Source organism: Corvus cornix, chromosome 28 (assembly GCF_000738735.6).
Source record: "Corvus cornix cornix isolate S_Up_H32 chromosome 28, ASM73873v5, whole genome shotgun sequence".
In the NCBI taxonomy this organism is placed as follows: domain Eukaryota; kingdom Metazoa; phylum Chordata; class Aves; order Passeriformes; family Corvidae; genus Corvus; species Corvus cornix.
The window spans coordinates 3,390,400-3,410,984 of record NC_046356.1 but is presented as its reverse complement, the minus strand read 5'-3'; the positions used below and the strand labels follow the sequence as shown (position 1 = coordinate 3,410,984).

The following is a 20,585-nucleotide window of genomic DNA, read 5'->3' as shown; positions in this document are numbered from 1 at the left end:
ATTACATCTAACAAAAAAGTAAACAAACATGCAAGTAATAAAAATGGACAGTTGAGTCAATAAGAAGCAAATCTTCATACTGTGTTAAGTCAGTGACAAAACCCCTCCTGTTTTAAAAATTAGTAAGCCACAGTGCTTAACTTATTTCATTCCAAGATAAAATGTCCTAGTGTTCCCAGCCATGGAATAAGTGCATTTGACCTACTTAAAATAAGCTGCACATTCAACATAAACCTCTCAAAAAAAAAAAAAAAAAGAAAAATCCAGTTCTGATTTAATGAAACCCTCTCAGCACTTGCTGAATTCGAGGCTTTTTTTTTTTTTCCATGATTAATTTTAATGGGTGCCAGAGTACAAAGAAAATAAATCTCAATCATCAATGGGCCTGAGTAGTATGGAAAATAAAGTATTCAGAATTCTTCCTGCCATGTCTTAAAAGCCATTCATGTCGGAGAACAAACAGGAAACAGGCACAAGGCAAGGACAAAGCCCCCCATGCCCCTCCCGCCGATCCCCCAAGGACATGAGACATGACAGTAACCAAATCTCTGTCAGCTCAAGGCCCTTCCAGAGAGGAACCAAGGGAATTTTTCAAAGGACTCAAATTAATGAGTCTTAACACATTTGCCTTGAGGGAATTTGGTTATTGCTTACAAAAGCAGAGGCCTTCTTGTAATTTTAATTTCCCCCCCCCCCACCCCCAACATATGGATTCATTTCAGCAATACCTTTTTAATTACCAAAAAGACAGATACCATTTTTAAAGCAGGCATGATTAGGCAGTGAAGGAGAGAGCAGGGGATCTGGAGCTCATTAATCCTTGTGGAAGAATCCCATTAATTTTTCAGTGCACACTTGGAAGCGGGGAACTGCCAAACTGAGGACTGAAAATTCCCTGTGCAATAGGGAGGTTCAAATTCCACACCTGCCTAAAGTCCAGCTTACCCCAAGAGCTGAGGGTAGCTCTATTACTCTAAGCTAAAAATCCCTGAATCCTGGTTTGTTTTTTCTTTTTGTCACTGAAACTGGGGAGAAAAAAAGGGCAAAAATAGATGATTTCAGTTTGGAATTGGGTTTGTTTGGGGAATGCTGAGAACTCCGAGTCTCAGTGCTGTGTTCCAAAGCCAGCAGCAATGAGGTGACATCTGGAGGCTCACACTGGGCTCTCCACCCTCTCCCAGCACCTCGTGGATGTTTATCCTTTGGTCCCATTTAGATCTGCTGCTCTGTGGGATCAGCTCCCACTTCAGTGGTTTGCTGAAGGCAATTCCAAGGGCAGATCAGGGAATACTGGTGGGATACAGGTGATCCATACACACCCCCATGTGGTTTACTGCATCTGCTCACACCTGGCAGCGTCACCAGGAACCAAGAACTGATGTTCTGGATCCCCACAAGCCCCTTCCTTTGTTTCCATGATCAGGAAATCACCCAGCCCTCCACCCCAAAACAAGTTCACAGGAATTAAAGGCATTCTATAGTGTAAAATGAACCAGAATTCCACTGATATGCAGAACGTGTCCCCTGCTAGCTAAGGGAAGGCTTATGAACTATCAGCACATAAAAGACTTTAAAGACAATTAAAAACTCATACAATGCAATAATTAAAGGAATGTGAGAATCTTCTGTGTCTCCCTGAACCCCCTCACTCCAGGTTTAGCAGTTTTAACAATTTCCTTTAAAAACTGGATATACCATAAAGCTGCAAGGACTTAAATTTACCAGAATTTCCTGTGGTTCATGTTTCTTTAAATTATTCTTTTCTCTCTACATAAAACTTGGGTCTCCTGCAACAATTTATTTTGCTTTTAGGTTGTTTGGTTTTTTTTTGGTTTTTTTTTTCCCCCCACAGGTAGAAGCATGTTCCTTGCTGAGTAACATCAAAAGGAGCCTAAAAACTTCCTCCCTATCCAACACCCGTTTGCTGACAACACAGTATGAAGATGAAACAACCAGAGGTCACTTAACTGCATTGTGGTTAAATACTATATAGAGTACGTGGGTTGGTATCAAAGTTTCACAGTAAGTGACCCAATTTTTTAAAAAACCAATCCTTCAGGATGTTTTTTTTTTCCCTTTTTCTTTTAAAGTTTAAGAATATATAAAGCAGATTGTCTCACACCACCTCGAGATTTGAGTATCGAGTACACATCTGAAGGAGTGGTATCTTAAACCAAGCCTTGAACAACTCAGATTTCACTGGGATTCTGCTTTTCCAACAGCTGGAAATCACTGGTTTCTCTCCTTGCATCACAGCAGTGCTCAAAGCAGACACAGTGAGCACCAGTTCATCCCAGTGCGAGCTCTGCTCAGCCAGAGCAGCCCCCAGGTCTGTAAACACAAGGCCTCACCCCAAGCAGAGCCCACAGCCTGAATCCTCAGGCTTCCAAGCCCTCCCTTCCTCAGGCTGCCCCCATCCTACCTGCCCTCCTCCAGCAAACTCAGACTTTCCCCACCTTCATGGATAAAGCCTTGAATTTGGACTGCTGTGCTCTCCCATCAACGATTAAGTTGGATTCCCCAGTGAAATCGCTCGTTGCCCAAGACTTGGTTCTTTCTTAAGGTAAAATAAAACTACAACTACACACTTTTTTGCCCATGATGTCGTGAAAATGCATGTTGACAGCCTGGTCCACTGATTGTTCGTCCTCGAAAGTAATAAATCCAAAACCTAGCCAACGACGAAGAGTGAATCAAGGTAGCAGGGTGTTGTGACACAAAACAGGATGATGAACAGTATTAGGGGCAGACCAAGGGTTCAAGCAGGGGTTTCAGATAACGACACTTGTGTTCAATTGGCAAAAACTCTGAGGAAATTGCAATGGATACTTCCTGTGGTGAGGCTTTAGTGCCTCGTCTCGATTGCACACATGCAGCTTCAAACTGAGCTCGTTAACCGGCTTTTAATTTGATTTTATTCCTCATCCACCTACCAGGAAATGGAAAAAAACTGCCAAAATCAAAATACTTGTGGGACAGCAGATTAAAGTCAAGCAACTTTGCTGCTCCTCCCTTTGATTCAGCCTAATTTCCCAAGGAAAACCTATCATATATCCCTGTTCCCCAAAGCTGCAAAGCAACTTCCTCCCAATCCCTTAGCCCAGCTTCAAGTTAGGGAATATTTTCCGTGGAAAATAAGAAAGTTGGTTTTGAAATGTAGCTGTTAAAGCATGAGAAATTTTACCACTCCATGGATGAATGAGAAGCTTCAGAAACTAACAACCTACATCAGAGGTTCTCAAGTTTTCCACACCTTGGAGAAAAATCGTGGAACAGGTGTTACTCCTTCCCAACACAGCAACCCCTGTGAGGTGTTGCTCACACAGACCGTGGTATTGCTGCCACGTTCTCAATCTCATTTATTTCTTGTATTTCCTGCTGGTTTTCTTTTGAAAATCTACACGACTTCCCAGCCCTTTTTGTCCCCAACTGCTCCAGCTCGCCACGGGTGGCTCATTCCCTTCCACCTGACCACAGCCCTGGCTGGTGGGAGCTCAGCTGGATCCAGCAGCTTTTGATGCTTGCAGAAAACTCTGAAAAAGGAGGCAAAGCTTCCCTTTTGGAGGTCACTCTGAGAACCACTGCACATAGGTTGTAGCTGCTGATACAGCCGAGAGAGTGGCAAAATAGTGGTTAATCCCCCAGGACACGGCGGCTGCTTCATGCCATCACCCACTGGCTGCTGGTGGGGACAACCCAGGGCAGGGAGGGACACATGCAGTACAGGAATTGTGCCATTCTTTGGATTAGCTACGGGGGGGAAGGGGGGAGAGCAATAAAAATTAGAAAAGAAACCCGAGGTGCGGCGTGGGAAGCGTTTATGGAACATGGATGCGGTTCTGCTTTTCTGAAACCCAAGATTTCCCCCTTGGTTTGCGTTTTGCTTTGCAGCTAGTGCTGACAGCAGCCAAATCTTGCTCTAAAGCGTTACAGAATACAGGATCTAGCACAGGAATGTCTCTCCACGCTTATCCAACTGCGTTGGGTAAGCCCAAAGAGGCCTAGTGTAGAGAAAGTTTATATATATATATATAAAAATACACAAAGATACAGGCCAAAATAGATTCCAGCAGGTCAAATTCTGCTGTCAGCAACAAGAGCAAAAGACATCACTAAAATAAACTGAAAATAAAAAGGAAAAAACTTGGCATTTCCCACACACAAGAGACTGGCAGTATAAACGAAGTTTTGTGGAGCTGTGATGAAAGCAGCCTCGAAGCTGAGAGCAGCATTTCATCACAATATATTTGTCTGAGTTAACCAGAAATCCAAGTGTTGGAGCCAAAGGAAAAGTGTTTGTATTTAAATCACGTTTAGTATTCCAGCCTTTGTCTAGAAAGAGATGGGAAAGAAAAACAATGGATTCCATCTGTATGTGAAGGTTGTTGTTCAATTCGATTCCAAAGCCAAAGGAGGGGAATAGATTGTGGGATGGGGTTGAGGGGTGGAAGAAGGAGAGCAAGAGGTCACTGAGGAAAGCAGCAAATAAATTTTAAAAAGGGGATTTAAAAGGGCCAGACATCACAAGATAAGGAAGAGTGAAGAAATCAGAGCAACACAGCAAAACTCCAAGGTGAAGTTTTGAGCAGAAGTGATGAAACCCACCACCCACAGCTTTAGTTTTTGAAGGGCAGGACTCTTTTCAAGACTGGAGAAAGGAACTGCATCCAGCAGGAATCCAAGAGAACCAGACCAGAGTGATGGGGCTGGTCTGCAGCCAAGGGAGGAGGAGAACAGACACAGCAAGAAGCTGGAAATCCCTTCCCAGATGTTGGCTTGGCCAAGAACAGGAATCAGGAGAAGCCGAGACTGCATCAAAGCCACTTTGTTCCTTCAGAGATGTAACACGGCTGCTGCTTGGGGCTGTGGCAAGAGTTGGGATGAGGCAGAGCTGGCAGGAACAGGCAGGACTGGGAGGAAGCAAAGATCACGTGGATACCTGACACCAAGCAGCTCCTCAAGGACATCACCTGAGAATCTGGTGCCCAGGGCTCTCCTGAGGAGCTGGAGGTAAATGGATACTACAGGGATTATGAATAGGGCTCATTTTCACTTTTCCTACCAATAAATTGATGTGCACCTCCAAAGGAAGGGTGGTAAAGAGAGAAGGCAAAATTCAGAAGGGTCAGAGGAGAGATGGCACAGAAGCGGCCTCTGGAATTTTATCAAAAGTCATTAAAAGGATAAGAGGACAGAGCAGCAAGAGAATACAGAGAGAGAAGGCAAGAGAAAATGTGTTCTGGGATGCACAACCAGGAGTACCCAATACAAACTCGAGCAATTTTTCCTAGCACCCCCCAGGGACTGCCAAGGCCATTCTGGGAGACGGCTGTTAGTCACCACACTAAAAAAAGACTGGAACAGCACAGAAACAAAAGGCAGAGAGACAGAATTCAAGAAGTGCTTAACAAGTCTGATGAATTAGGGGAGAAGTTTTCTGTGGATGGAGACAAGACCTTTCCCCCACCTGGCACTTGTGCTTTTCACCCCAAGCCCTCCCTTCCCTGTTTTGTTTTTAGTAGAGCTTGAAGCAGAGAAGCCATTAATTAAGACAGGATTAATCCAGACCAGGCATGATGTTTTAGTACCTTTTGCTCAGAGGCTGCAAGGCTGGGATTAAATATTGCAAAGATAGAGATGATACAATAATTACTGAAATACTTCAGAACTTCAGCCCCAAATCACATTTGGGTGCCAGTGCCTTTGTCTCCTCTACCCAAAACCAGCTGCTCTAGGAGCATTGAAACAGATGAATTTATGTGCTGCTTAAATCAAAGGTATCTGTTGGAAGAAGATTAGGATAGCTAAAGCAAGAAAACAAAAAAAACCAAAAAAACAAATATATTGAAACTTCGTTTACACTCCAATAAAAGACAAAGCCCGTCCCTCCTCTGACTGCGGAACTGGCCTGTACCTCTGTGATAAATTATCACCTAGAGAGAAGAAATCTAAAGAGATATCGTTAATCACAGTCAAACAATTCACAGAGAGAAAAGAAACAAAAAGAGAACTTACTTAACATTACCATACTTTACTATGAAACACTTAAATATGTCACTAAGGATGTATGTCTAAATTAAAAATAAAACTAAGACTTAACAGCTTAATAAATATGAAGTGAAGGATATATTTCTTAATAATGAGGCAGAAGAGAAATGAAAGTTCAGATGGCAAACTATTCTCTAGCATGTCCAACATGCTACAGGGTGGGAGCACAGCTAAGCTTCACGTGCTAAAATATTGCCTCTTCCTTGGCAAACAGATGGTGGATGCAAAGGGACGTGGGTGACATGGAACTTGCTTTATATTTTGACCAAAGGTTCCCAGTTTGGTTCAATATCTAGTAAATCTTCCAGGTTTTTGGGTTTTTTCCCCCCCTCTTAAAAAGCAGGTATACAGGGATTGTATATCCCAAGTAAAAATATACAGATATATATTTCAGAATTATTTTGTGCTGTTTAAGAAGAGTTTTTCCTTAATTTGAGGTGAAGCCATTTAACCAAAACAAAAAGCAGGTGATGGATGGATTCTGCCTTGTCTCGTGCTCCGGCTGGAGCACCCCCCATGCACTTACAGACCCAACGTACCTTTCATGTAAAACAGGAGGAAAATCTGCTGATTTTTTCCCCCCTCAAAAGTACCTTAAGCCACAGGAGTGGCTTGAGAATCAAATTTCATTCAACTATAAAAAAAACCCAACCCATAAATGAGCATGAAACATCTGAGTTGAAATGCACAGACCCAAGTGAAGCTGGAGATGAAGAGTCTAGACTTGAAGTGATGTTTGCCCAGTGAGTTATTCTTTTTCCTGAGGCAACGTAGGGGAAAAAAAAAATAAATCTACCTTTTCTGATGGTGTGAAATAGTTTGCCATCTGACTATAGGAGAGTATGAAGAAATTTCAAGGACAAACTAGATCAGCCTTTACCTCGGGGCCTCTGTTTCTCTGCATCATAGATCATTACAACTTCAGTGACCTGGAAGAGAGAAGGGAAATTCTACTCACTGTGCTACCAGGGGAGGGCTGGAACAGTCACCACCGGCTGGTTCCTGCTCTCTACCCACAAAGCACAATTCAACTGCAGCCATCATCCCAGCAACAGCACAAAACCAGGGAATATTGCTCTTCCTGGGAGCTTAGAAAGCCTGAGTTCATCTCTGTTGTCTCATTACACTTCACATTTTAATTTAACATTGAGGTTTTGCACTGTTTGTACCCACACTGTGGCCTATTACACACCCCGAAGGTTTGTCTTCCAACAACTCATCAGTGTAGCTTTTTAAAAGATGAACTTCCCCATTTTTAACCATTTTCACTTGCACCATGAAAAGCAGCTTGAGCTGCAGGCACCTTTACAAACGTGCAGGGCTCCTCTGATTGAATTACTGGAGCACCAGAGTGAGGCCCAGAGCACCAGTTAAACCAATCCTTTAAACAGCTTTACAAAACCCCTCTAAGTTCTGGATGAGCAGTATCAGTGTGATTTTAACTTAAAAAAAGAAAAAATGGAAATTGCAAGCTGTTCAAAGGCTTCAAGATTATTCTTCTAAGAAAAAGCACCACTGTGAGCTACAATTCAAACAAAACCTGAGGTGTAATGTTTATGTCAACATTAAAACGGCTGAAAGCAACTGCTCTGAATTCTCTTAGATGAAGAAAAGTGGTCACAAAATGGGTGTGATTTTGTGGAATCACATCTTCAAGACAATCTTAGGATACTTTTTACTCGTGAGTAAAAATGATAAAATTGTGTCAGATTTTAAACTCTTACAGCTGGAAAACAATTGGGTTTGAGTTACTGCACTCACTTGAGCACATCCTACTGGATGCTACCAGCTGGGGCTTGGGAATCAATGTGGGGATTATGCCATGGGACAGTGCCAGCTCTGTCCCTCCACTGGTCCATTTGGATCCCCTTCTTCACCCTGGCCTTAACGACCCAGCAATTACCAGGGCTAAAAATCAGTGCCTGCCTTGGTCTCCTCACTCTCGTAGCCACAAAACATTTGTGAGACTCCACTGCTCCAAAGGACTCATTACAACTCCAAGAAGACTTTCTGATTTCTATACTATGAGTAAAGTGCTACTACTTACTTTTAAGGGCACTTACAGTTGTGGCTGGTGCCTTCTACACTTGCAGGACATACCCTGTATCTCCCCAGCATCCAGGGCACAGCTGGAAAGCCAAGTCTGTGAGGAAGAGCCTTTAGAAACTACATTCCACAGCTGTGGAACGTGCTCCCTGTTTTTATTATTAGTCTACTGCAGCCTTTCAAGCTAAAGAAACAGTTGTTAGCTGTTGCTTTTTGCGTTTTAAATAAATTATCTTAATGGAATTTTAAACACTGATTTAACTGTTGATAAACTTAAGAATTTGTTTCTCAATAAATCCTTCGCTGCCACTAAGAAATGTTAGGGAAAGGTTATTGAAAGAAGTATCAGAAACCACACTAAATGCCAATCAAGTTTATTTTTACCAGCACAGTCCTGAAATTAATTCAGGCAATTTTTAAGTTCCTCAAACTTATTCACAGCTGAGTTATTTAATTCAGTAGTTTACCATTGTAAAGGGGCAGTGAGAGCTGGGATAAATGGGAATTAAAAGTAAATAAAAAAAAATAATCAGAAGATACAGTCATTTCAGTCCAAGGTTATAAAGTAAATTTAAAAAGGTGCATGAGGAGCAGTTTGTCTCAGAATGGAGGTTCTAGGGACACCAGAACTGAGATTCCAGATGGTTTGAAGGCAGGTACTGCTCCCAAAATAATGGCAGGAGACACAAATTTAACCTATCTATACACATAGACAAAGACCAGGATCTTAAAATTCAGCCCATTGAGGGACTTGCTGTTCCCAAAAAATAATCAGCAGACATTTTTAATTGCCCAGCTGTAAGGTATCAAGAGAAGTGGGGGAGAGGGAAATAATAATAATAAAAAGAATCATTCTTAAGCCACCTCAAGAGTTTTTGGAAGAAGGGACAGAATAATGCACCAAGTAGACTTAAACATGAGGAGACAGAAGGAGCAAAGTAAATTCCACACGAGCAGTAGGCTCTGCCAAGAGACATTTCCAGATGATGAATTTTCATCAGTTTCTCACAAAATGCTTCATGTGCCCCTCCAGCAGTTTGTCCAAATTACCCCCAAATGTGACAGCTTGAGGAAATATGAGAGGAGGCAGCAGGGAGGGGAGGCACCTTCCCCTCCAGGACTCACCACTCCGAACTTCTTGAAGTATTCCCTGAGCTCTGTCTCGCCACAGTTATGAGGAATCCCACCAACAAAAATTTTATTGGATTTATTGTTATCGCTCCTGGATCCTTTCTGCTAAATCAAGGAGGAGAAAATTCAGTCAGAAGGACAGTAAGGTTGGCTGCTTCTATCACTTTACACTGAACCATGAACAGCAGGCTCTGGCAGGCTCAGGGGGAGAGCTCTAGCCTTGAAGTCTCCCAGCCATGAAAGGGAACCACATTCCAAGCTCAGAGGTTCAGTGATCCCTGTTCTTCAGAGGGCCAGGCATGCAGGGCCTGTGTTCTGAGGCCCTTGACTCATTTTACACTGAAATCTGATGAAGCTGCAGGGTGTGGAGTAGGGCTGGAACAGCATCAGCCCTGCCAGTGCCCGTCCAGACACCGCTCTCAAATCTGAAGAACTCCACTAAAAGCACCACTAAGAGCTTAAGAAACACCACACCCAAACTGACGCTGCTCTGCACAGAGCCTGCCCATGGAAATCTAAGTAAAAGACAATTTTTAGAAATACAATTTACACTCGAGGTCTGCATACTGACTTCTGCCCTTAAAACATGGATATAATCCAAAGGAATTCAAGAGAACTCGGACAACAGGCAGGATACACAGGGATCTTTCCTTACCCATCCTTCCTTCGGTCGTGTCCGCTCTGGCTGCATCCCCCGAGGTGTACATGGCTTTGGATCAATCTGGAAGAAGTTCCAGTTTGGTCAGACCTCAGCATGCAGAATTCTGCTCTAAAAGTTACATTTGTGGCAGCTGAACCCACATGCAGCTCCTCAGAGCAAAGCAACACAAGCCACGGAGTCAGAGCTGCCTTACAATAAATCTTTTAAACCAACAACCAGGTTAACTCTGACACTCTGCAAATAAGGAGCCAGAATTTAAAGCAGATCTTTGAATCTGGTGCAGGAAAAAAAATAACAACACAAAAGCAACTTACATTTCGGCCATCTAACGTATGAGGTCTGCTGGCCAGCACTGTTCCCACACAGTTGGGATCTTTAAATTTGACAAATCCAAATCCTCGAGATTGATTTGTTGTTTTGTCTTTCATTATTACACAGTCTACAACTTCTCCATACTGGGAGAAGTAGCTACGAAGAGTTTCTGTCAGAGAAAAAAAAAGCAAGTATTAAACAGAACCAGATATTAACAACACCAGACTGTGTTTGCAATTATGAGACAACAGATCAGCAAACATGGAAAACAACTTCAAACTCATCTTTTAAAAATGATCACATTTTACTTCCTGTAAACAAATGGTAGACAACAGTTTATTTCCACTCATACAAATGGAAAATAGCAGGAAAGTGATTATAAAAAGGGTTGTCTGTTGAGCTGACAAAAACTTCAGCACCAAACAGTATAAACCTAAAAATATTAACATATATCTGAGCTGTCTCTACAGGAAGTTTTATTAATTAGCAGAGGAGCAGGAGACTCTCAGCCCAATCTCCCCACCACAGCAGTGCCTGTTAGGAGCTCCTGGCTGGGTTTTCACAATGACCCAGTGCCTGCAGCACACGTTGCTCACCTTGTGTCGTGCTCCAGTCCAGGCCACCCACGAACAGCTTTCTGCAAATGAAGCACAGGGCAGATTTAGGGGCTACAGCAGATGCTTCATCTTATTTAAGGCACGACTCAGCTCTTCTGGACAGGTTTGGGGGTCCTGTGGCCTCCAACACACCCTACAAAGCTGGCGGCGCACTCAAAGCTGCTGATTAAACCAAACCCTTCCTCCATCTCTGCTCTCTGCTCCTCCCTCACTCACCACGAAACACTCACTTGGCTGCCAACACCTTCTCGTGGGGTGAAAGCAAAAGTAGAACTGCCGAGTTCAGGCCTGAGACAGAAGTCAAACCTGTGCAGCAGGTACTAAATAACAGAGCAGCACTAATCCAGCATCAGTTGTGAAACCATTGTACAGCCCGGTTTCGAGATAGCGCCGAGCAGATGAGAAAGTCATGGCTAAGCCCCAAACTAAACTGCCTAAAACTGATTCAACTCTTCCTTTGCAAAGAGCACCCAAATCTGCAGGGTTTCGTGTCCCAGCACGCCCAAGGACCTGGGTTGGTCTAGAGGAGCTCCGTTCCAGGCTGCCGGCTCTGCAGCTCTTTATCAACTCCTGGGTGTGACAAAACTTCTAGCAGTCATTTACTCAGTAATTAAAGGTTGGTTTTAGCCACTTCAACACCTGGCCCTTGTCAGTACCAAGAATCAACCCAAAAAAACCCATCATAGCTGTCTCCTGAGGAGCAGCATCAAGCTCTGCTCTCTGGGACCAGGAGGAGGACTCAAGAAGGGCTGGAGCTGTGCCTGGGGAGAGTCAGGCTGGGTATCAGGAAAAGGTTCTTCCCCCCGAGGGTGCTGGGGCAATGCCCAGGCTCCCCAGAGCTCCAGGAGCATTTGGCCAGCGCTCTCAGGGACAGGGTGGGATTGTTGGGCTGTCCTGTACAGGGCTTTGATGATCCTTGGGGATCCCTTCCAGCTCAGGAGATTGTGTGATTCTGTGAAAAACTCTGCTGTTAATGGCTCTGCACTGGCAAATAAACTGGGATAGTTTATTTTTGGGGGATGCCCTCTAGTTCTCCATCAGACCTCAGAGAGAAAAAACATCTTCTACTTTGTCTTCTACTCGCCTTCACCTATACCTGGGTACAGCTGAGGGTGATGGGAATTCCTGCATCCTCACTTACATGGGCAAAGTTGAGTTTCTCCTGAAAAAAAAAATATTGAACTTCCTCTCACGTGCATTTTTCAGGAGCAGATAACGGCAGGGAGAGCCCGGTCAGCCCCAGTAAGAGCTGCAGGTGCAATGGGAGCATCAGGGAAGTGAAAGCCTTGCAACTGGAAGTTCCTGTGGAGCAGGGCAGCTCACTGACAAAACCAGCTTGTCCCTTTCCACTTTGATTCACTTCTCTGTGATATGACATCATGTCACGACCCTTCTGCACCAGCCAAAGTGACAAAATTCAATACTACACAGCACCTACAGGCCTTGTTCCATTGAGGCAAACTCCGTTCCTAAGTTACAAGCTGAGACGTGACACGAGTCTTGTCTTTCACAAAAACAGACCAACTGTTAAGCGTTGATCAAAGCGTCTCCTTGAGCAGCCAGAAAACAACTGAGCTGGTGACATGCAAGGCAAAGACAGCCTCAGTGTCACAGCAGACAGCGGCCGCATCTGCTGCTGCGTTATCGTAATGCAAAAGGACGTGCCACCCCTCCTCTGCCCTCCCCGAGAGCGGGGACAGGACATGGCACCCCTGCCCTGCCCGCTCTCAAAGCAGGCCTGTTTTCTGTGGGCATGTTCGGGATGACGAAGTTTTCCTCAAGGACTGGAAAAGTGCCCCCAGCTCCCTCTGGCAGCGTGCTGGCTCCTGGCACAGGCTCAGGGCCTTGCTCGACAGCAGCCAGTTCGCAGCAACAGGTCGTGTTCTGGGACCAGCCAGACTTTGCCCAGGTGGCCCCGCCATCCTGGTGGCTACCACAACTGTCCCTTCACCACCTTCCCTCTCCACACACAGGGCACAAATCCCTCTGCTCCCTGTGCCATTGTTTTTGGGGAAAATAAGTACTTCTATTTCCTAACAGCAAAGTAAAACCAGCTGATCTACTGCTATATTCACAATAAAGTTTTGACGTGTTAATGACATTTTCTTGACCAACCACATTTGGGCTTATGGTTTGTTTTGGGGTATTTTTAACTAAATTTGATAGCTTGGTATACAAGATTAATCTATTTTACATCCTTGTAAAAGTACCAGCTGTGTTCTGAAAGAACACCAAGCTGTTTGCAGGGAGGGAGGTCACTGAAACCTTCCAATTCCACCATGAATTATTTGTAGTCACCCTACATGGACTGAAACAGCAAAGCTGAGTTGCTCAAGGCCAGCTCCAGCAGCTGTATGGAAATACACAGCCCTGGTTCATACACACGCTATGGAATACCAAAAGCCAGGAATCCTCTGCCTTGGGATCCTCCGTGGTTTGAAGACACTGAGCAGGGCCAGAGTTTATAAAAATCCAGATGTGGTATCGTACAGGACAGCAGCGAGGCAGGATGGTTGTGTGAGTGCTCCTGCCCCCACGCTCAGCTGCATCTTTCCAAAGGTATTACCCAAGCTCCATCCCAGAAAACTTTTGGTCCTAACAGTTTATGGGCTGGCAGTTATTAAATTCATAGAAATATTAAAAGTTCATAGAATATCCAGAGTTGGAAGGGACCCACAAACATACGAGTCCAACTCCCAGCCCTGCACAGACACCCCAACAATCCCACCCTGTCCATCCCTGAGAGCGTTGGCCAAATGCTCCTGGAGCTCTGGCAGCCTCGGGGCTGGGCCCATTCCCTGGGGAGCCTGGGCAGTGCCCAGCACCCTCAGGGGGAAGAACCTTTTCATGATATCCAGCCTAAACCTCCCCAGGCACAGCTCCAGCTGTTCCCTCAGGTTCTGCCCCAGGTCCCAGAGAGCAGAGCTTGGTGCTGCCTCTTGGGAAGAAGCTGCAGACCGTGGTGAGTCTCCCCTCAGGCACCTCTATGTTTTTAGTTCACACACCCCCATAAAGCTCCAAATTTATAGACTGGAGGACACTACAGTCCCTCCCCACTGGAATGCAAAGCCACTCCCAGCACAGCCAGGTGACAACACAAACCACCAGCCTCTTTTTTGGGCAGGTGCGTCTGTCCACCATGAGCAGTGAGACCCCAACAGGTGCAGCACCCCTGAAGCAGCACAATTCCCACAGGGATCACTTCAGGAGCAGAAAGTGGGATAATGACTCCTCAGAAGCTGCAGCTGTATAATAAGTTTTAACCAAGTGTTCCACCTCACTGCTTCCTGTGAGAATTTTAATTGCTAATTTATTCTTTGTTGCTATAAACGTACTTGCTGCTGGAGCAAATCATCCCAGAATTAGTAAAAAAAGCATGCACAGGTATTTGAAAACCACCAAAACTCAACAGAAGCACAAACTCTTTGCCTACATAAATAATATGGGGTTTGATTAACACCTCAGCACAGCCCCCATCAGCTGCAGGACAGAAGGACCAGGATCAGCACTTTTCTTCATCCAAACCAGCCCCAAGTACTAATTAATTACAACAAATAACACCCAAAAGGCCCCTCCCTACCCATGCCAACACACCTGCAAGGCTTACAGCCTCCCTAAGTGTTTTTTCTTAAAACCTCTGCCTAGAAAAGCAGTTGAATTCATAACTTCCCATCCAGACTTGCCTCTCACAGCAGCTTTAAACCAGAGCTTCCTTCCCAGGGCTGGAGCAGCTGCCGTTTGTTCTACACTCTCACCTTTCCCTCTGAGCACTCTTGGGGGAGAAGAATAAATAAAATTTCCCTCTCTGATTAACCCCCAATCCTTCCCAATCTGATTACAGCTCCAAAGGATCACAGCCTGTGACTGGGAACAAACTCTGGGACAGCCGAGCCTGCTCAGGAGGGGAGTTGATGATGTTCCACAGAATAACCTGGAGCCTGGCGCTCACCTAGAGCTGGAGAAGTGAGACCTGATCAGGTCTCTCATAAGGCATCAGACAGTGATTAAGGCCCAGGAGCAAATAAAAACACTTTCAGAGCAAAACCTACATATTTAAACAGGCCTCATGCAGTAGGTGTTAGAACTAGATGATCTCTAAGGTTCTTTCCAACCCAAACCATTCCAACATGATATTCCAATCACTTATCCTGCCTCCTGTATTTTTAGGATTTACAAATTAAGAACATGCAGTAAATAAGCAGCTTACAAAGCAGCATGGGACAAGTGGTTTATGTTTCCAGTTTCAAGCAAGGTGACCAGTTCTGATGGGCAAGTTTTGTGCCAAAACTTGCAGTGGAAGAACCAGTCAAGGATTTTTTAATTTGGTTTTTGCTACTTCGAGTTCTACCCTGCCCAAGTCTGCACTCTGATAATTTCAATGTCACCAGGGTACAGCTCTCAAACAGAGTAACACTGCGTGGAACTGGATGATCTCTAAGGTCCCTTCCAACCCAAGCCTTTCTATGACTCTAAAAGCACGTCAGAAGAACCAGACTTGTGTCAGGTTTCCGGTTTGAAGCCACAAAAAGCCCCGGGAACGATTAAAACCGGGATTCTCCTGCCTGGAACGCATCCCGAGCAGAGGACAGCAGAGGGGAGCTCCGGAGGGCAGCCCCGCGGGGGGACACGGAGGGTGAGGGGAGGCTCCCGGTGCTGCCTTTGTCCCACCGTCTTCCCCCTCCTCCACCCCAGGCCCTCGGGGCGGCCCTGATGAGTCACCAGAACAAAGTCTCCAGCGGGTTCACAGAATCACAGAACGGACCCTCAAGCACCATCGAATCCAATTCCTGGCCCGGCACAGAACTCTTCAACAATCCCACCCTGTGCCTGAGAGCGTTGTCCGAACGCTCCTGGAGCTCTGGCAACCTTGGGGCCGGGACCATTCCCTGGGGAGCCTGGGCAGTGCCTACCATCCTCTGGGAAAAAAACCCTTTCCCTGATATCCAGCCTAAACCTCCTCGGACACAGCTCCAGCCTTTCCCTCGGGTTCTGCCCCAGGTCCCAGAGAGCAGAGATCAGAGCTGCCCCTCTGCTTCCCCTCACGAGTAAGTTTCAGACTGCGATAAGGTCTCTTCTCAGTCTCCTCCAGGCTGAACACACCAAGTAACCTCAGCCACTCCTCCTAAGGCTTCCCCTCAAGGCCCTTCACCATGTCCGCTGCCCTCCTTTGGACGCTCTCTAACACTTCAGTATCCTCCTTACATCGTGGCGCCTAAAACTGCACGCAGGACTCAAGGTGAGGCCGTACCAGCAGAGCGGGACAATCCCCTCCCTCGACCGGCGTGTTGTCCCCCCGCCCCGCGTCTCCGCGTTAGTTGACAGGGGAGGCGGACACGAAGGGACACGAGGGGACACGAAGGGACACGAGGGGACACGAGGTCGGACGCGGGTGGGATCCGGTGCGGGCGGGCGCGGGAAGCGCCGCGGGCGGGTGGCCCTGGGCGCGCGCACCTGCCGCAGCCCCGCGCGCGCGCCGGTCACGTGACGGGAGGGGGGGTGTGTGCGCCCTCACGGCCCCAACATGGCGGGACCGGCCCCCCCCCTCAGCACTCCCGGCCCGGGACCGGCCCCCCCCTCAGCCCCCCCAGCCCGGTACCGGTCCCCCCCTCAGCCCTCCCGGCTCGGGGGAGCCCCGGCGGGACCCTCTCCTGAGGTTGCGGGAAAAGGTGACCGAACCGCTCCCCCCGCCCCGTCCCAGCGCGTCGCCCTCCTCTTCCCCTCACCCGATCTCATCGGCGCCTCCCACGCTGTTCATGGCGGCGGCTCCTCCGGGGCCGCGCCCGGCTCTTCCCTCCGGTGGCGGCGGTGCCAGCGGCGGGTCGCGGGGCCGCGGGCGGGCGCTCCCGGCCGTGTCCCGGTTCCCGTGTCCCGGTTCCCCCCCGCCGCCCCCCGGCCCGGCCCGGCCCCCCCCGCCGCGCGCTCGCGCTCCCTCAGCGCCGCCGCTGCGCGCGCACCCGCCCCTCGCTACGGGGTCTCCGGGGCCGCGCCCTGGGAGGGGCGGGAGGGGCGTGGCCGCGCGCGCGCGGGGGCCGGCGGGAAGGGCAGTCCGCGCGCGCGGGGGGGGGGGCGGGGCGGGGCGTGTGTGGGGTCCGCGGGGTCCCACTGCCCGTCCCCGGGGTCAGCGGGGTCCCACTGCCCATCCCCGGGGTCCCACTGCCCGTCCCCGGGGTCAGCGGGGTCCCACTGCCCATCCCCGGGTCCCACTGCCCGTCCCCGGGGTCAGCGGGGTCCCACTGCCCATCCCCGGGGTCCCACTGCCCGTCCCCGGGGTCCCACTGCCCATCCCCGAGGTCAGCGGGGTCCCACTGCCCATCCCCGGGGTCCGCGGGGTCCACACCGCTCACCCGCAGGGTCCTATCGTCCACCCCCGGGATCCCACTGCCCATCCCCGGGGGTCCCATTGCTCATCCCCGGGGTCCCACCGCTCGCTCGCGGGGTCCCGTTGCCCACCTGGAGGATCCCCCCCCACCCCTCGCTGGGCTCAGCACCGCCTGCAGCCCCCCGGGACCCTCCCTCCGGCCCTTACGGTCCAGCCCGGCTCTGTGCGGGTCATCCCTGTCACCCTGCCCGGGTGTGGTGTGAAGCGGGGCTGGCAGCATGCGTGGTCCTGCTGCGTGGGGTAGTGCGGGGACACCGCAGCACAGCCCCGGAGAGTGGCACAGCACGGGGCACAGCGTGGGACACAGCACCATGCACAGGGAAAACCCCTTCCTCCATGTCCGCCCTGATCCAGCCCGGCTCCGCCACGGAGTGCTGGTCATTCCCCCTCCGGCCATGCACAGCACGGTGCCACCGGGACAGGGACATCCTCTGCACCCCCCAGATCACCCCAGTGACCCCCAGGCCATGTGTGACCACTCCGGCCTGGCAGTCCCAGCCTGCCCCGTGGTGCCCCGTTCCTGATAAGGGCTCCCATTCCCGATAAGGGCTCCCGATCCCTGGAGGGGCCCCAGCCGGTTGTGCACACTCAGCACTTTCCAGCAGGGCTATTTAAAGCCGGCCAAGAGCCCAGTGGCCCTTTCTTTCCCTCCCCTGGCACGTCTCGGCCCATCCAGCTGGACTTTCCTCCTGCAGCCATGAGCTCCGGAGCAGCAGCGGGGCCGATCTTCGCTGAGGGCGAGGACTGCAGGGCAGCCTGGAGGGAAGCCACGGCGGGCTACGATGAGCCCGATGCCCACCTGGAGATCCTGGGCAAGCCGGTGATGGAGCGCTGGGAGACTCCCTACATGCACTCGCTGGCCACCGTGGCCGCCTCGAAGGGTAACGGAGCAGCAGGGCCATGGGGGCACTTGTGTGCTTGTCTCAGGGTGACATATTCTTGAAAGGGGGTGGGGACGTGCGGAGGGGATGCAGCCACCTCCCATCCAGGCCCTGCTGTTTTTGGGGCTGTTCCCCCTCCCAGGACCTGTCGCTTTTGGGGCTGTTTCCCCGGCACAGGGAGGGTTGGACATTGTTTGTTTCCACTGGGATCAACTGGGGGGGTTTGGTGGGGGTAAAGGGTCACTGTGTGGGGGGCAGCAGGTGACAGGGACACGGGGCTGCTCTTGACTTCTCCCTTCAGTGCTGGCAGCACCACGTGCTCCCAACCCGCACAGAAAAAGCCTTTCTTTGGGGAAGAATGGGTCAGAATTCAGGGCTGGGGGGTTTTGAGGCAGAGAAAACCCAGAGCTGTGAGTGCTGGGTTCCATCTGCAGGCGGCCGCGTGCTCGAGGTGGGGTTCGGGATGGCCATCGCAGCCTCCAAGGTGCAGGAATTCAACATCGAGGAGCACTGGATCATCGAGTGCAACGAGGGCGTTTTCCGGCGCCTGGAGCAGTGGGCCAAGGCACAGCCACACAAGGTCAGGGGCAGGGTGGGCTGTGCCAGGGTTGGGGGGTGCCTGTGACCCCCCCAGCTCATCCCCCTGCCCCCCCGCCCGCAGGTGGTGCCCCTGAAGGGGCTGTGGGAGGACGTGGTGCCAACGCTGCCGGACGGGCACTTCAGTGGTGAGACATCAACAGCGGGACGGGGAGGGCTTGGGGTGGGGTCCCCACGGCAGAGTGGGGGTGCAGCAAAGCCCAGGGCATCCCAGGACATCCCTGAACCATGGAAAGGGGGAGCAATTTCACCAGGGTGTGGGTAGAGCCCGCATCCTCCCATGGGCATGGGGACAGGGCACAGCTGTGTCCCTGGGGTCCTTGTCCTGGGGAGCAGATCCTTGTCTTGGGGGTGGATCCTTATCTTGGGGACCATCAAATCGCTGCCTTCCAGGGGTCAGAGACAAGGGGGGGCAAATTGAAATAGGAAAATAACAATACCAGGCCATGAAGGGGGATTTTCCCGGGACACACGAGCCACTCAGGGTCTCTCCCAGCTAACGGGCGGCCCCCGGTGTTCCCGGGCAGGGATCCTGTACGACACCTACCCGCTGTCGGAGGACACCTGGCACACGCATCAGTTCAACTTCATCAAGGTAACACCGCGGGGAGCAGCAGCTCTGCGAGGAGGAGCTGGGGCTCGGATGGGGAATCGGGGCCGGGTGCTGAGCGGCAGGAGCTGGGGCTCGGAGGGGGAATTGGGGCCGGGTGCTGAGCGGGAGGAGCTGGGGCTCGGAGGGGGAATTGGGGCCGGGTGCTGAGCGGCAGGAGCTGGGGCTCGGAGGGGGAATTGGGGCCGGGTGCTGAGCGGGAGGAGCTGACCCGGCTCCCGGGATTGCCGGGGCAGGGCCACGCTTTCCGCCTGCTGCGGCCCGGAGGGGTCCTCACCTACTGCAACCTGACCTCGTGGGGGGAGCTGCTCAAGACCAGCTACAGCGACATCGAGAAGATGTTTGAGGTGAGTTGTTCCCCTCCCCAAAGCTGTGCCCGGGATGAGCCAGAGCACTCGATGGCTGTGGAACTCCTCCGTGGTGCTGCGGATGGGCAGGGAACGTCGGAGGGGAGCTCGGAGGGTTTTTCCCTCGGCTGCCGGCGCTGTCTCGTGTCCCTGCAGCGTCTCCTCTCGCATCCAGACACCCCAACCCACGGCTGCTCCTCCCACTCCTCCTCTCCTGTCCCGCAGGAGACGCAGGTGGGGCCGCTGGTGCAGGCGGGGTTCAAGCAGGAGAACATCAGCACGAGGGTGATGGAGCTGCAGCCGCCCCGCGAGTGCCGCTACTACTCCCACCCCAGGATGATCACCCCCACCGTCCTCAAACACTGAGGGGCCAGCGCCGGGGAGCAGGGGTTGGGCATGTGCTGATGAGGAGGAGAAAAGCTCTGATCTCCTTTGATGCCCCTGAGAGATCCGAGCGGATTCATCTGGAGGTGGGGGGAGATTTGGGATGGAAGTGCTGGATTCCAGGGAACAAAAGGACAGGAAACTCCCTGCCCCAGGAGCCCTGTGCCCTGGAGGGGTCTTGTGGGCTCTGTGGAAGAAGATCCCACCCTGCTCTGTCCCCTCAAGACTTGAAATTCTCAATTAAGCTGGAATTTCAGAGTGTGGTTCGGAGCCTTTGGCCAAAGGGGTTCCAGAACCAGCCATTTCCTCTAAAAATGGGATCATTTTGAGAAATCACAGGTTGGCTTCCCACAAGAGCCAAATAATCCAAACCAGGTGGGAGAAATAGGGCATTTTGAGGCATTTCAGCTCCTCCTGAAGCAACTCCCCAGGGAAGCTTCCCAACATCTTTGGCCAAAGCCCATGGCAGCAAATCCCAGCCCCAGCACCCCCCCACAGCTCCATTAATGTTTCCTCTCTTCCTGGAAGGGATAACGTCCATTAAAAGGAATTAAATACCCAAACTGCTGTTC

The 20,585-nt window shown here is 50.2% G+C and overlaps 2 protein-coding genes across 6 annotated transcripts in view; one reads left to right on the top strand and one right to left on the bottom strand.

The window, feature by feature from the left end:
• DAZAP1 (DAZ associated protein 1) overlaps positions 1–16,749 on the bottom strand; it is a 24,719-nt gene extending 7,970 nt beyond the window's left edge. Inside the window, exons 1-7 of one of the 3 annotated variants that reach the window (XM_039566431.1) lie at positions 16,539–16,687; positions 10,795–10,835; positions 10,201–10,367; positions 9,881–9,946; positions 9,220–9,330; positions 6,929–6,977; positions 2,589–2,671 (exon numbers count right to left, since the gene is read on the bottom strand). In XM_039566431.1, coding sequence (XP_039422365.1) covers positions 2,589–2,671; positions 6,929–6,977; positions 9,220–9,330; positions 9,881–9,946; positions 10,201–10,367; positions 10,795–10,835; positions 16,539–16,570 — 549 coding nt within the window. In that variant the 5' untranslated portion in view covers positions 16,571–16,687. Of the gene's footprint in view, positions 1–2,588; positions 2,672–6,928; positions 6,978–9,219; positions 9,331–9,880; positions 9,947–10,200; positions 10,368–10,794; positions 10,836–16,538 lie in introns of all 3 variants that reach the window. The other 2 variants (XM_039566432.1, XM_039566433.1) reach the window with 2 other exon arrangements.
• Positions 15,957–20,585, top strand: GAMT (guanidinoacetate N-methyltransferase). Of its 3 annotated transcripts, none has more exons than XM_039566435.1 (7): positions 15,957–16,051; positions 17,890–18,075; positions 18,510–18,655; positions 18,737–18,800; positions 19,200–19,267; positions 19,519–19,629; positions 19,855–20,585. In XM_039566435.1, exons 2-7 carry the CDS (start codon positions 17,892–17,894, stop codon positions 19,993–19,995), a joined length of 714 nt encoding a protein of 237 aa, XP_039422369.1. In that variant the 5' UTR covers positions 15,957–16,051; positions 17,890–17,891; the 3' UTR covers positions 19,996–20,585. The 3 variants fall into 3 exon arrangements, with proteins under 3 accessions (XP_039422369.1, XP_039422368.1, XP_039422371.1); XM_039566434.1 differs by lacking the exon at positions 15,957–16,051 and adding an exon at positions 16,408–16,481; XM_039566437.1 differs by lacking the exon at positions 15,957–16,051 and having other exon boundaries at positions 16,917–18,075; positions 19,169–19,267; positions 19,855–19,946.

What these genes read in the sequence shown, in the direction of transcription:
- GAMT (XM_039566435.1), top strand. Translation starts at nt 17,892, where the DNA reads ATGAGCTCCGGAGCAGCAGCGGGGCCGATCTTCGCTGAGGGCGAGGAC. An exon ending in ATCAGTTCAACTTCATCAAG is followed by an intron (nt 19,268 to 19,518) that starts GTAACACCGCGG and finishes TTGCCGGGGCAG; the next exon opens with GGCCACGCTTTCCGCCTGCT. An exon ending in ACATCGAGAAGATGTTTGAG is followed by an intron (nt 19,630 to 19,854) that starts GTGAGTTGTTCC and finishes CCTGTCCCGCAG; the next exon opens with GAGACGCAGGTGGGGCCGCT.